Source organism: Asterias rubens, chromosome 9 (genome assembly GCF_902459465.1).
Source record: "Asterias rubens chromosome 9, eAstRub1.3, whole genome shotgun sequence".
Classification (NCBI taxonomy): Eukaryota; Metazoa; Echinodermata; class Asteroidea; order Forcipulatida; family Asteriidae; genus Asterias; species Asterias rubens.
In genome coordinates, this window is record NC_047070.1 from 18,649,933 (window position 1) to 18,662,971 (window position 13,039).

General features: G+C 38.3%; 1 protein-coding gene across 2 annotated transcripts; it reads left to right on the plus strand.

The window, feature by feature from the left end:
- The first annotated feature begins 283 nt into the window (after positions 1-283).
- On the plus strand, positions 284-12,299 carry LOC117294417 (fibropellin-1-like). Of its 2 annotated transcripts, XM_033776805.1 has the most exons (10): positions 284-587; positions 2,623-2,776; positions 5,793-5,887; positions 6,291-6,407; positions 7,024-7,140; positions 7,685-7,807; positions 8,317-8,433; positions 8,798-8,917; positions 9,091-9,201; positions 9,558-12,299. In XM_033776805.1, the coding sequence occupies exons 3-10, from the start codon at positions 5,833-5,835 to the stop codon at positions 10,892-10,894; spliced, it is 2,097 nt and encodes a 698-aa protein (XP_033632696.1). In that variant the 5' UTR covers positions 284-587; positions 2,623-2,776; positions 5,793-5,832; the 3' UTR covers positions 10,895-12,299. The 2 variants fall into 2 exon arrangements, with proteins under 2 accessions (XP_033632696.1, XP_033632697.1); XM_033776806.1 differs by lacking the exon at positions 2,623-2,776.
- Positions 12,300-13,039: the final 740 nt, after the last annotated feature.

Here is a 13,039-nt window from a genome sequence, read left to right on the forward strand (position 1 = left end):
GGCAAAAAAATTTGAAGCATCGGAAATAGTTAACCATTGACTTGACCATCTTCATATAATGTAAACACAAAAAGGTCCTTTCCAATAGAAATTTTGATTCAAAAAATTTCAAATAGTTCGAATTGTTTGCATTGTGACGTCAGCTCAAACACTGATGCACGTGCGGTCCGGCTAGGCAGCTGAAACATAAAAACCAGCCCCGTCGACATAATAGTTTTCTTCTGCAAATATAAACGATCCTTCTGGAAAAAAGTGAAAGCGATTTGGAATACGTCATCATCACAACACAAAAGAAGTACCAATTTCAATAGGACGGCTGACGCTCATACACCAGGGGAATTTTTTTCTTTGTTGGGGTCTACTGAAGTGAAAGTTGCACAGCATTAAGGGTATAAAAAGAGTGAACTTGGACCATCAAGTGTAATAATATTACAGCTGCGTAGGAAGGAGAGATCACAACACCTTGCTGTTCAGAGAAAAAAAGGAACCGGAAAAAGGAGCGTCGTTTTTGTTTTTCTTTTATTTGAACAAGAGGACTGGTCAGAGATAACAGTGCTTCACTTTACCAACCCAACAGAAGATCAAAGGTAAAAATAACCCATTTAATATTAGTCTGGCTTTAATCGAAATTGTGTATAACTTTTAGAATGCGAAAAAAAAGGTTACGGCAACATTTAAAACAGCAAAGACGTACTTGAAGACATTGGACATGTTTTATAATTACTCAAACCAAGCCTAACAAGATACTTGGTATGTGATAGGCAAAGGAGAGCAATCGATAAAACACTGTGGTTAACGACTCCCTCCTTAAAATGTTTGAATCTGAGAAAGACATTAGGTCTGAAGATGAAGGCACGCAAATGCAACAATGGTGTTTGTTTGTACATTTTTATAGGATTAAAACAATCGAAATGGTAAAGGCAAAATAAAATACTAACAAAATAAACAAAAACGGAAGTTGGAAGTTGGAACGACCCGTGGTATATAGGCAAACATAAAAGCTAAACAATGTATCAGGTCGCCCCATGCATAGGGGAGGCCGTCCATCATTCGACAAAGCAACATCGATTGCAAAATCCCCGAGGTAAAAAATGCATATATTATATAGCATCACTTGTAACTCAACAATATTGCATTAAACTAAATACAAACGAGTTTTATATCATAACGTACACTTAATGCATAAGCAATAGTTTTTCAAATTTATGTCGTCGATCTTATGTTACTTCTTTGTGATAGCATTTCTAAATCAATAGTTTCCCCACCACCAACAAATCCTATAAAACATCTCCACAACTCTAACGTTGGGCCTCGACTACTCTTTCGACTTTCCCTTACGCCTTGATGCAAAAAAATGCACCTCTGCGTTGTTATCAAAGTTGGACATTTCGGTTGCCATTTTGCCCAAATCAAGCAATCATTTTCAGAATAAAGCATTGTTTAATTCGATTGAAAAACGTGCTCTCAGTTTTGTTTTTCTGCGTCTTTTATACCTTTTTTTAAACAAGAAGTTGGACACTTTGATTGACATTTCTTTGAGTACAAGGACTGAGGATGGTCATTGGGCTTTGGTACACATTTCAGGGTACATTTAAAAGCAAATTGCAAATTTGTAAATGAAGAATATCATGGCTGTCTTTTAAAATTTTCCAAAAGACTAAGATTTTCCACGGTGGAAGTGACGTTTGCGAAATCAGTCTTTCGGTCACCTTGGGTATGAGTTAACCTTTGCCTTGTAATTGGTGACAAGCTGTTAATTGGCTTCACCAATAACTTTGAACACGTACACATTCAGTCCGGTGTTTCAAACAGGTGGACAGTGCCTATATAGCCAGAGCCGTAGAGGAGCCAAAGCCTATAATAACAATACGCGGCACATAGGGGCCTAGGCCTAATAGGGGACGAGTTAGGTACGAGTTGCAAGAATATTTTAACAAGAAGAATTATTTGTGCGTTTGCAACTTGACTGAGTATGAGTTGACGCATTGTATTAATTACACTATGACCCTAAGAGGTGAGAGCAAAGCAACTTAACCAGACCCAATGCGACCCTGTGGCTAAATTGAGTAAATTACAGCCAAACTGTCAATACCATCTACATTTTTATCCTGGGAAATGTTCCCCCAAGGGCAAATAAATCCACAATTGAATCTACACAGTTTACTGAACACCTTCTTCAAACGAAAGTATTTCTACAAATGGCAATTTGTATGGAGGATTAAATGACGCAGGTCCCCTGGACAACTTGGACATATTCTAAAGTATTCCCATCACGCTCACCGTCATTAAACCACAAGAATGTAAAGCTGTTGGTTTATCACTTTTTCATGGTAAGGCTACCGGGAATTTTCTGACCATTCATTGTTGTCTATCAAGGTCACTAGTGATCTAGAAATACTAATAATATGATTTGGCACACACGCCCAAAAATAATAAGAATTTCAAATTTAAAAAGATACGCGTGATTGGTCAGTGATAATAATGGCATATTTTAGTGATTGGTCTCGGGTTTACGTTGTGGTCAAAGTAGCCCCACCCACCCTATATCCGGTTGCCGAAAAGACTTGTTTTTCAAAACACGAAAAATACAGTTATTGCCAAATTGTTCTAAATTTTCAACAGAAATACAAGAGCTGACCATCTGATGATGATGATGTCATGATCAAAATAACAATGATGTAACTGCGGAGTGATTTTTTTCTACGGAGCTGTTTTCTACGGACCAACAATGAACAATATTATAGTGATTAGATAGACTGCTTTGTTTTCTCACAAAGTGAGTACCCCAATTTACCCTTGGACAGGGTTAAACAAAATATACATCTGTTTGTCATGTTTTAGTTCTAATTACTCGGTCTTGCATGTACAACGTGTTATTTTGATATCAGTAGAAACATAGTTTTCTTTCAGAGTTTATAATCACTTACACAAACGGTTTATAGAGGCTCGCTCGCACAGTAATTTAATTAAAATCATGAGAAAGGAATTTACATAATTAATAATATCAAATGAATTATTCTTAACTTAGCAAAAAAGCACGTACTCGGCCATGTACAACGCTTATACAAATAGTTGTATAGGCCCTACTTCAGTTTTCTCTTTTGTGGGCAGGGAGTGTAAGTCAGTTGACTGAATGGATTTAGCACCAACAAAAATATGCGAGGAGTTGAAAAGCTAAATCTGTAATCACAACATGTTTCATTTTACGGTAGATTCAAGAAAATGTACATTCCATTTACTTCTTTTGTAAAGAGATGTATATAGGGGGCTGGGCGATGTCGTTATATCCGTTCTTAGTCCAGTTATTTAGTTCCTGACTTGGCGAGAAATGCTGACCTCAACAAGTGGGATGGTTGTATTCCCAAAACACCATTATGTTGACTAAAGTGTCATTAGATTGAGTTTGTTCTGTTATAACAGATGTAAAAATTCTAAAGAAACATGTCACACAACGACAATGTCAGCTACAAACGAATCGATGCAAAACGAAAACAGCAAAATGAGAGAGCGACACGGTCAAAGTCATACCTGCATTCCAATCGAATTCCTCTTTTTGTATAGTTTCAAAAGTATTATAATCGCTACCCGACATTTTGCGAATACCTAGCGGGCAAAATAAACACCTTGTCTTAACAATTGAATGAGAATAATTCGTCAAGATTACATTTTTCGCTCAAATGCTTAGACAGTTTATTTTTGCAGGCAATGAAGTGTACAGCCATGACAGATAATGGCTATAATAAATTGCCATCTTTTTGATGCAACATTTGGTTCAGTGACTATTGTGTGTAATCTGCGGAAGTTTCAGAATGGTTCAGTTCAGGTTTGAGTTGAGAGCTTACAAATAAAAAACAAATAATAACAATAAATAGGAAATTGTGTTGTCAATCTTACTCCATAATGGGCTTCGAAGGCCACATAAAAAAAATGAAGTTTTGGTTCAAACAACTAAGACGTCGAAGTAGATACGAAACGTCGCAAATAGCTGGCCAAGCCATGGCAACCTTCCTTAAAATATGAACAGTTTCTTATCAGCAAAAGACTAAAACTGAAAACCAGGGCCAGAATTGTCAACATGTGACGAGCCTGTTAAAAAAGGCAATAAACGAACATCAATTCGCATTCTCTGCCAATTCAGATCATATTAAGTCTAAGTAATACTTGTCAACAACGGCTGTATCTGATACGATATCTGTAATGGCAATTTTGTATTATGTTAAATGATTTTCTTTAATTAAAAAATAAACTTTAAAGAGGCAAATGTATATGTGGCTAAGATAGTCCTTGGTTATTTCACGACTCCTCTTCTTCGCGTCTCCAATTCAAACAATGGAACATTCAAATAATTTGGGGCTTCAGTATTTAAAGCCTGTAACCCTGTCTTGAAAGCAGGCATAACTATTTCAACGAATATTTTTAATGACGGTTTATTTTTTTATGTGTAATATCACCCCAACGAAGATGATAAACAAAATTTACTAAACAAAACAGTTTTTCTTTGAGAAGGATCAATGTTGCAATATTACTTTAAATATAATCCAGACACGGCATGACATCGTGAAGGCATGCCCGGCTGTGCATCGGTCAAGGTTACGGTGTAGTGAAAGCGGTTGGAATCCCAACACCACGACTCACTAATCACTTCCAAAAGAAATATTGTTGTTGTTGAACTAGTGGATACCTGTTGACACCAGTCTGGTATATTGTTTGTCCACAAATTTATTAATATAAAAAATGAAAGGATACAGTGCGTACAATACTTCTTTTCAATTAATAAACGAAATCAGGCGAGTGCTCATCATTCGTGTTAAATTTGACAACTTTGACGAGTTGGACACTTTACTATACCTATAAGCATCGCAACTAAACGTATTCATAGTACGCCACTCTATAAACCTGTGTGACATCCTAGTCAGGGCCAAACTCCCTCCAGGTACAGGCCAAACACCCCTTCAGAAATACAGGGTTGTCAGAACTGTATATATATATGGCACTCGCTCTTCTTACAACATAAAGACTGACTCTCAATATGGCACATGGTAGTCTATCTTGTAAAAGAAATGCGGACTGCAATATTAAATGGGAGAGGCTAAATCCAAACTATGTATACATTCATAATATTGTCTCGATTTGGCGACACCTTGAGGGCAATTTAATAGTTTAATTTCGCAGCTCGACCACATTTAGCCCCCACCCATTTTCTTTTTAAATGTAAAGAGTCTAGAGGGTTTCGCTCAGATGATTTTTATGATAACTTGAGTGTTTGACACCAACAATTTAAACTCAAGCCAATCCACCAATAGCGGGTTGTCAGTTTGATTGATTGATTACTACTGTGATTGAATGTATCAGGTGGGCTCCTACGTCACTACATGATGGATGCATAATTAATTAGGTTAAGGTCGAGTCAGTCTCCGCACCCGTCTTTTTAAACTTGAATGACTTCATTACACAAAATACGAGGTTGAGGTCGATATACTCCGGGTCCCACTCGTCCCCTTGGAACTATGTTGCAAATAACAAATTGCACTAAACTGAATTTGGTGTAAACAAAACAACAAAACAATGCATAAAAATAAACTGTACTGGGATGGTCTCCTGTCGAAATGTGACAGCATCAGATGTTCAGGCTAGGTTTGTATGACGTGCTCGACAAGGATTGGCCAACAGAACACCCTGACTTCTTTGTAAGGGCGCCTTGCTCAAACTGCGTCATGTGAATACGGTCAGCGGTTTAAGTTTTAAGTGTCAGTATTTATAAATACTCTTGGTTTTTTCTCTTTCCAATACAGATTTACACGCGCTGCCCGAAGTGACGACGTGACTAACGCCATGAAGATACAACTTGTCATTGTGTTTGCGGTCGTCGCAATCACACAAAGTGCACGTGAGTTGAAATCTATCTTCACTGTTGGCGAAGAAGTGAAGTTTTTGAAAGTTAAACAAAAAACCTTTCTATAATAACAATGACGCAGACTATTGGTGAAGTTACAACAAACCCTTAGAAAGGTTAACTTAATCACTGCATTTATAGCCAATAGCCAAATGGAGATAAGACAATGAAGAAAATTTAAATTTCAGAAGAGAATTATTCCAGAAAAAAAAACCACGCAATCAGGTAGGGTCTGAAAACACAATCCACGCAAATTCGAACCGTGGTCCTAGAAGCAGAAGGTGGTAAAAGATACTACAACGTCAACCAGACCTCCCGAGTTTAAAACTTTCCAACTTAACTCCATTTTCCGTCTTGCATATTTAATTAATAATTGTTTATCTTGATTGCAATCCAGCATCCAACCCTTGTGATCCTAACCCGTGTGGTCGTGGATCGTGCTTCCGATCAGTAGACGGTACTGGTTATGCTTGTAACTGTGAGGAAGGATTTTCCGGAGACACTTGTCAGTTCGGTAAGCTACAAAAGCTTTTGGTTATAGCATGGAGGTTCTTTTTTCTACCTCCATGGTTATAGTAGGTATTCCGATTGGCCACAAAACGCTACACATGTTTTACACACGCCAGTGAGAAATAAAGAGGGCAAAAATTTAAATAGAATAAAATAATAACAAGAAAAACTTAAAGTGTTTCTTTGTTGCTGGATTCTAGATGTCTTCAGCATTTGATATGTTTAGTACTTTGTTGATATGTTGGTGAGAGGGCTTCAGGAGTCATTTGCCGAAAAATGGCATTTCTGTTGCGATAGTCATTTTCGCATAGATTGACTAAACTATGATGTTTCCAATACTACCGCCATTCGTCCAATCAAACTTATTTGCCTACTGGGGAACCAGTCACTAGTACATTTGTGTTTTTCTGAGGTTATTGCTATGTACATACAATTAATCTAATCATCCATGGAATTGATTTGTGAAACGTTGAGTAAAAGGGACGCTATATGCTTGTCTGTCAAGAACTCTACGACACAAACAAAGAGGTAAGTTTCTGCTGCTGTGAAAGAATAATTTAACTAATACTTAAAAAAAAACAGCCCTCGCCATTTTTCTACGTTCTTTTTCTTTTTGGCAGGTCCATGTGACTCCAATCCATGTGTATCGGGAATATGTTTAACCTCGTCAATACGGAACAGTTACGCTTGCTTGTGTCCAGCGAATAGAGAGGGTACAAACTGCGAAATCGTTATAAGTAAGTTATAAGATGAAAAAACACAAATCTATTTTACATATATTAGCCTGTGCCTATTAACTTTAGATGCCTGGTTGAATTTTAGTGTAGTGTTGGGCTAAGTAATACCACTTGACATCGTGCCTATGTAAAGCACGGATCTACATGTTCTTAGATGCAGTCTAATTTTGGTCTGGGCTACATTGAGGTACAAGACTCCGACTTTTCTGGTCTAAGGTAAAAAGTAAGAGCTTTCAAAATGAGGGGCAACACTTTGGTTATATTTAGGGCCAGACTGCGATAATAGAACATGTATTTAGGGTTATATTGAGGTCCGGTCAATATTTGGGAATAAGACGTTCTCACAGAAAAGAAAACAAAAATGCGTAAAGCAGTTATTTTGAAAAACTTTGTCTTAAGTTTCTGTTAAGGAATGAACAACTTGATACTTCGGGGAACAAACAAATAATTTCAGGAGAAAACAAGCACAACGTTTTTGAGCTCGTCCTCTCATTACTATTATTGGCAGTTAACCAATTCAGAAACAATATTCTTCTTCTTACAGATGCATGCGATAGTAACCCATGTCAGAATGGTGGAATGTGTTTGTCTTCTAGTACTGACACAATGCGGTACATCTGCAGCTGTACCTCGGGCCACACTGGAACACACTGCGAGAGCGACCCAGGTAAAGAAACGAAGTGCCTGTGTGGCAGGAGATTCTGTGTGTCCCCCCTTCTACGGCAAACTGTGTACAAACATCTTCTGATAGCGCCCTCTTTTGAATCCTCCTCCTCCAACCAATTTTAATTTCCCATATATGGGGGACCGACTCTCCGACGGAAAGATTTCCCTGTGACCCCGGGATTGACGGTCTGACCATCGTCGACCCGTAGTTGTTTTATAGTTCCATTTCATTTTTGTTGGTGTTCAATCCAAACAAGTAAAAGAGTCTGTGTGTTCGATTTTCAATTACAGATCCGTCTTGTTTTGTGGCTTTTCTCTTGAACGGAATTCTATTGCAATAATATAACTAAATTTCCATATGTCCATTTGCCTATGCCCCACTGGCCACCATAATATGGCACAACTTTCTATTATCGTTGCCCCAAAAGACCACAACATTTTGTCACTCGCACCAAATTCAAAATTCAAAATTCTAACACATCTGTTTTTGTTTCTTCATTATTTTTGCAGCTGCACCTTGTGACAGTTCTCCGTGCCTAAATGGCGGGGCGTGTACCCCAGCGATTAACGGTGGATACCTTTGCACATGCGCCGCTCAATTCGCCGGCCCACAATGCCAACAAGCAAGTAAGAGCTCGTCTGTCTTTAACTGTTCAATATCATATGCTGTTTTCATACTTTACAATATATTTATAATTTATTCAAGCTAAGTTTCTCACATCTGTTGGGTGGGGAAACATATTCCAATGAAGGCCGCCTGTACAAACATATGTGGATGTCCAACATCCAATATCCAAGTGTCAAGGTAGACATTCACTGTACAAACCTGATGTTAATGTCCAATGTCCAATATCTTAAACGCAACATCGATATTCGCTGTACAAACATAATAAAGTGAATGTCCAATATCAAACTAACTTTACTGCCAAGGTTTTTTACCAATCACTAACAATCTCTAATCATCCGCTTTTGATTATTTTTGTTTTAATAGTGTCATGTGCGTTCGATCCCTGTAAAAATGGAGGGTCTTGCTACCTTAACTATAATGATGGCGTCAATTACATGTGCAAGTGTCCAGACAATTATAAGGGGAAGGATTGCAGCAAACCAGGTAAGCTTTCCTGACTTCAAGGTCTAAAAAGGTGCTACTAGGGCAAGTGTTAAATGTTGTTTTATTTCGAGCAATTGTCAGTTCGCATTCTAATCTTTGATCGAGTACAATTTGTTGGTAAATTGTTTGGTCATGATTGTGTTTAAATATCAAGTTTACGTATTGATTTGCAGATCCCTGTTCAAGCAACCCGTGCGCGGGCAACAGTGTGTGTTTGACTGAAGATGACGGTACATATTCCTGCCTGTGCCGATGTGGAACTGACGGTTCGTGTAGTAATACTGGTAAGTAATATGCAACCTCTGTATCTGACAAAATGTTTAACAGGTGACTTCATTTGGGGCTTCTCCACCAAGCATAGGCTAGTAATAGGCTTTAGGCCCTGCCTCTGGCTTTGGCTCACAAGTATTGGGCTCATCATTGTGCATAGTGTTCTGACACACCAAACGGAGCCCGATCAGCAGAACTGGAGTCCGAGTTGGAACAAGCTCTATACTTTTAAGCATTTTGTGTTAGATATATCAATGTGAGACTTTGTAACGCTAGGTGGCAGCATTATACCAGGTGAACTGCCAATAGAATAATATAGTGCTACAAATTGATCAACCTTTAAGCATCATGTTTCCCTTGCTCTTTGCAGATAATGGAGAAGATGGAGGTACTCGCACAAATGTGGACAGCTCGACTCCGTCCGACACTACCACCCATGCTAATGGTCCAGACACGTTCAGCACCTCGTTCATGTGTTCTGAAACAACTGACCTTGTTGGCTGCCGTTTCGTATTCACTGAAATGAACAAGTGTAATAATCGCGGCTGTTGCTCCTCGGATGCTCGTGGGGGAGCAAAATGCAGTTGCTCGGATGGGTACGGTGGCAATCAATGCCAGTATGATTGTGCTAGCAGTCCAATTGGGTGCAGTTCATCAGACAGCAACGCTGAGAACGAGAATGGAGGAACCGGAGGAACTGGTGGTGGTGTCAAATCACAAGTTGAGCCCTTCGTCTGCCTGGATGTATTGGCACCGTCCCCCAACTTACCATGCCTCCGCGTAGCAGAGGAGACAAACAACTGTAGCAGTCATGGTTGTTGCTCAATTGACTCGGACGGTGATGCTAGATGCAGGTGTAGCGGCGTCTATGGGGGTCCCCACTGCCAGTTCAACTGCGCCCTTCATCCAGAAGATTGTGGTTCAGCCAATGGAGCCGGGGGAAGTGGTACTGATGGTGGTGTCATACCACAAGTTGAACCCTTCGTCTGTCTGGACGTATTGGCACCGTCCCCCAACTTAGCATGCCTCCGTGTTGGGTCTGAGACAAACAACTGTAGCAGTCATGGTTGTTGCTCAATTGACTCGAACGGTGATGCTAGATGCAGGTGTAGCGGCGTCTATGGGGGTCCCCACTGCCAGTTCAACTGCGCCCTTCATCCAGAAGATTGTGGTTCAGCCAATGGAGCCGGGGGAAGTGGTACTGATGGTGGTGTCATACCACAAGTTGAACCCTTCGTCTGTCTGGACGTATTGGCACCGTCCCCCAACTTAGCATGCCTCCGTGTTGGGTCTGAGACAAACAACTGTAGCAGTCATGGTTGTTGCTCAATTGACTCGGACGGTGATGCTAGATGCAGGTGTAGCGGCGTCTATGGGGGTCCCCACTGCCAGTTCAACTGCGCCCTTCATCCAGAAGATTGTGGTTCAGCCAATGGAGCCGGGGGAAGTGGTACTGATGGTGGTGTCATACCACAAGTTGTACCCTTCGTCTGTCTGGACGTATTGGCACCGTCCCCCAACTTAGCATGCCTCCGTGTTGGGTCTGAGACAAACAACTGTAGCAGTCATGGTTGTTGCTCAATTGACTCGGACGGTGATGCTAGATGCAGGTGTAGCGGCGTCTTTGGGGGTCCCAAATGCCAGTTCGACTGCGCCCTTCGTCCAGAAGACTGTGGTACCGCTAGTGGAACTCAAGCAAACCAATAATAGGCAAACACCGTGTCAAAGTTGGTAATCATCAGCTGTCCATATTCTCCATATAAACCACAAATTAATACTCATAGCTTAATGAGTTGTGCATAATGTACTGACGTCATAGCATGAGCTTCACCTCAGCCATTGTTGCAATCACCTAAAACTTTTAAACTGGGCGTTTCTTAATGATATCGGTTCTTTCCTTGATCTCAAATGACGTGTCTTTCGTCGGTTACGAAGGTGCACACACATAATTGTCAATAATAAAAACATGATAATATATTGTATATCCAATGTAGTATTGTTTATCAGTGAAAAGAAAACATGAAATAATACAAGTCATTGGTTTAAGAGATTTCCATACTGAAATACAAATACTGTCTTATCCAAAGCAAGTCATAACTGTCAACAAACTTCAAAATCATCTGCAGTTTTTGTGAACTCTGTTTCTTGGAGTCTGATTATAGTCACACTTCACATATTTTTATCATTATTATTATTATTATTATTACACTTATACCTGACTAGAATTAAAACAAAATCAGGACTCAAGTTAATAATTTTCACCAAATTCTGAATTAAAATTATCTGAAATTCTTAATTTTTCTTTTCGTTACTCCCCTGCCTGGAATAAGACTCGGGTAAACCATCGGGCTCGTTTTGTATCCGTTTGGGTGTTCTTTAGTTGGATAATGAAATTTGCATTTTGTGATGACAATTGTGATATGATATCGGTAAGGCATTTATATATGAATTTTGTTGATTTTGATCTCGCACAAAGCCTTTTTCGGAAATGATCTATTTTAAGTTTTGTTTTACTTTATTTGTTCTTGTTGATTTACTGATATTGTTAATTTGGTAAGATTTTTTTTTTTTTAAGAAAAACCTCTAATTTTATAGGGTCATTTTGAAACAGCAGCTTTTGTTCATTGTATTAACTATTGTGCATGAAAACGACAATCAAATTATTGCCAATCAATAGAATACCTTCAAATCTTCGGAGTGGGTGCTTTGTGCTATAAAAGCGTTGGGTATGAAATTTGATTGGAACAATTTTTAAAAGTAGAATAAAACGATTAACACAAATATCACTCGAAATGGTGTGGTTTTCCTTAAACTTTGGTCGCCATTTGGTAAAACTGGTTCCAATCGCTAGCACTTTCCTTTTGAATCATGAAAAGTTGCTCAAGCGTTGCCATGACAACAAAACATTTACATAAACATTTCTTTACTAACTAAATATTTCAAACTGATCAAAACAATTGTTTCAAAAGTGTCAATCTGTCCAATCTGCAAAGTATTGTTATTTCACATTTCTAAGTACGTTTCTAAAAGAAAACGGAAAAAGCCCTTGCAAAACACAAAATAATCATGTAATACTTTGAAACAATTGTAATAAATTGTACGATGAAAATAACTGGGTATATATCGTTATTTTTGTTTGTTTATTCAACTAAAAATGGTATTGAACTCTTAAAGATGCTATGTCAGATTTTTGGCCCAAACATTAAAAAATAGATTTTTTTGAGTGAATGGTATTTCAAAGAGTATCACCCGCTCTGACGAAAAAAACTTTAACTTTAACTTTTAATGGTCAGGAACCATGACAAAAATTTAAAACGTTTCTTATAAAACACATAAGAATTGGTCACGTGATATATTGTCGGGATCCCGACAAAAACTAATTTTGAGCACTTTATTTCACTGCTACTAATAATTGGCGGACTTTGTCAAACAATGGCTCAAATAAAAGCTTGTAACTTTCTCGACCCCATCAAAATACCTATTGAATTTTAAATCCAAATTTTTGGGTCAAATCGGCCAAAAATCTGACATAGCATCTTTAATGTGAACTTGTACAAAAAAGTATATGCTTATATCAGTTAGATTAAATTGCAAAAAACTTAATAATATTCAAAAATTGTAACGCTTTATTCGATGTGCTAAAAAATATCATTTTGAAATTTGAATAATGTAAAATATGTAAACAATTAATAACTGTAATCATTTTTAAATGCATGAGCTGGCTTTTTTAGTTTTTAATTAAAAATTTATATGAGTAAAATATGTTTCTGATTTGTTTTTCTTTGAACCCTACACAAAGGGTTCACTCTCTACAACAGCAGATAATTTTAAATTTTATAATCATTACATGGG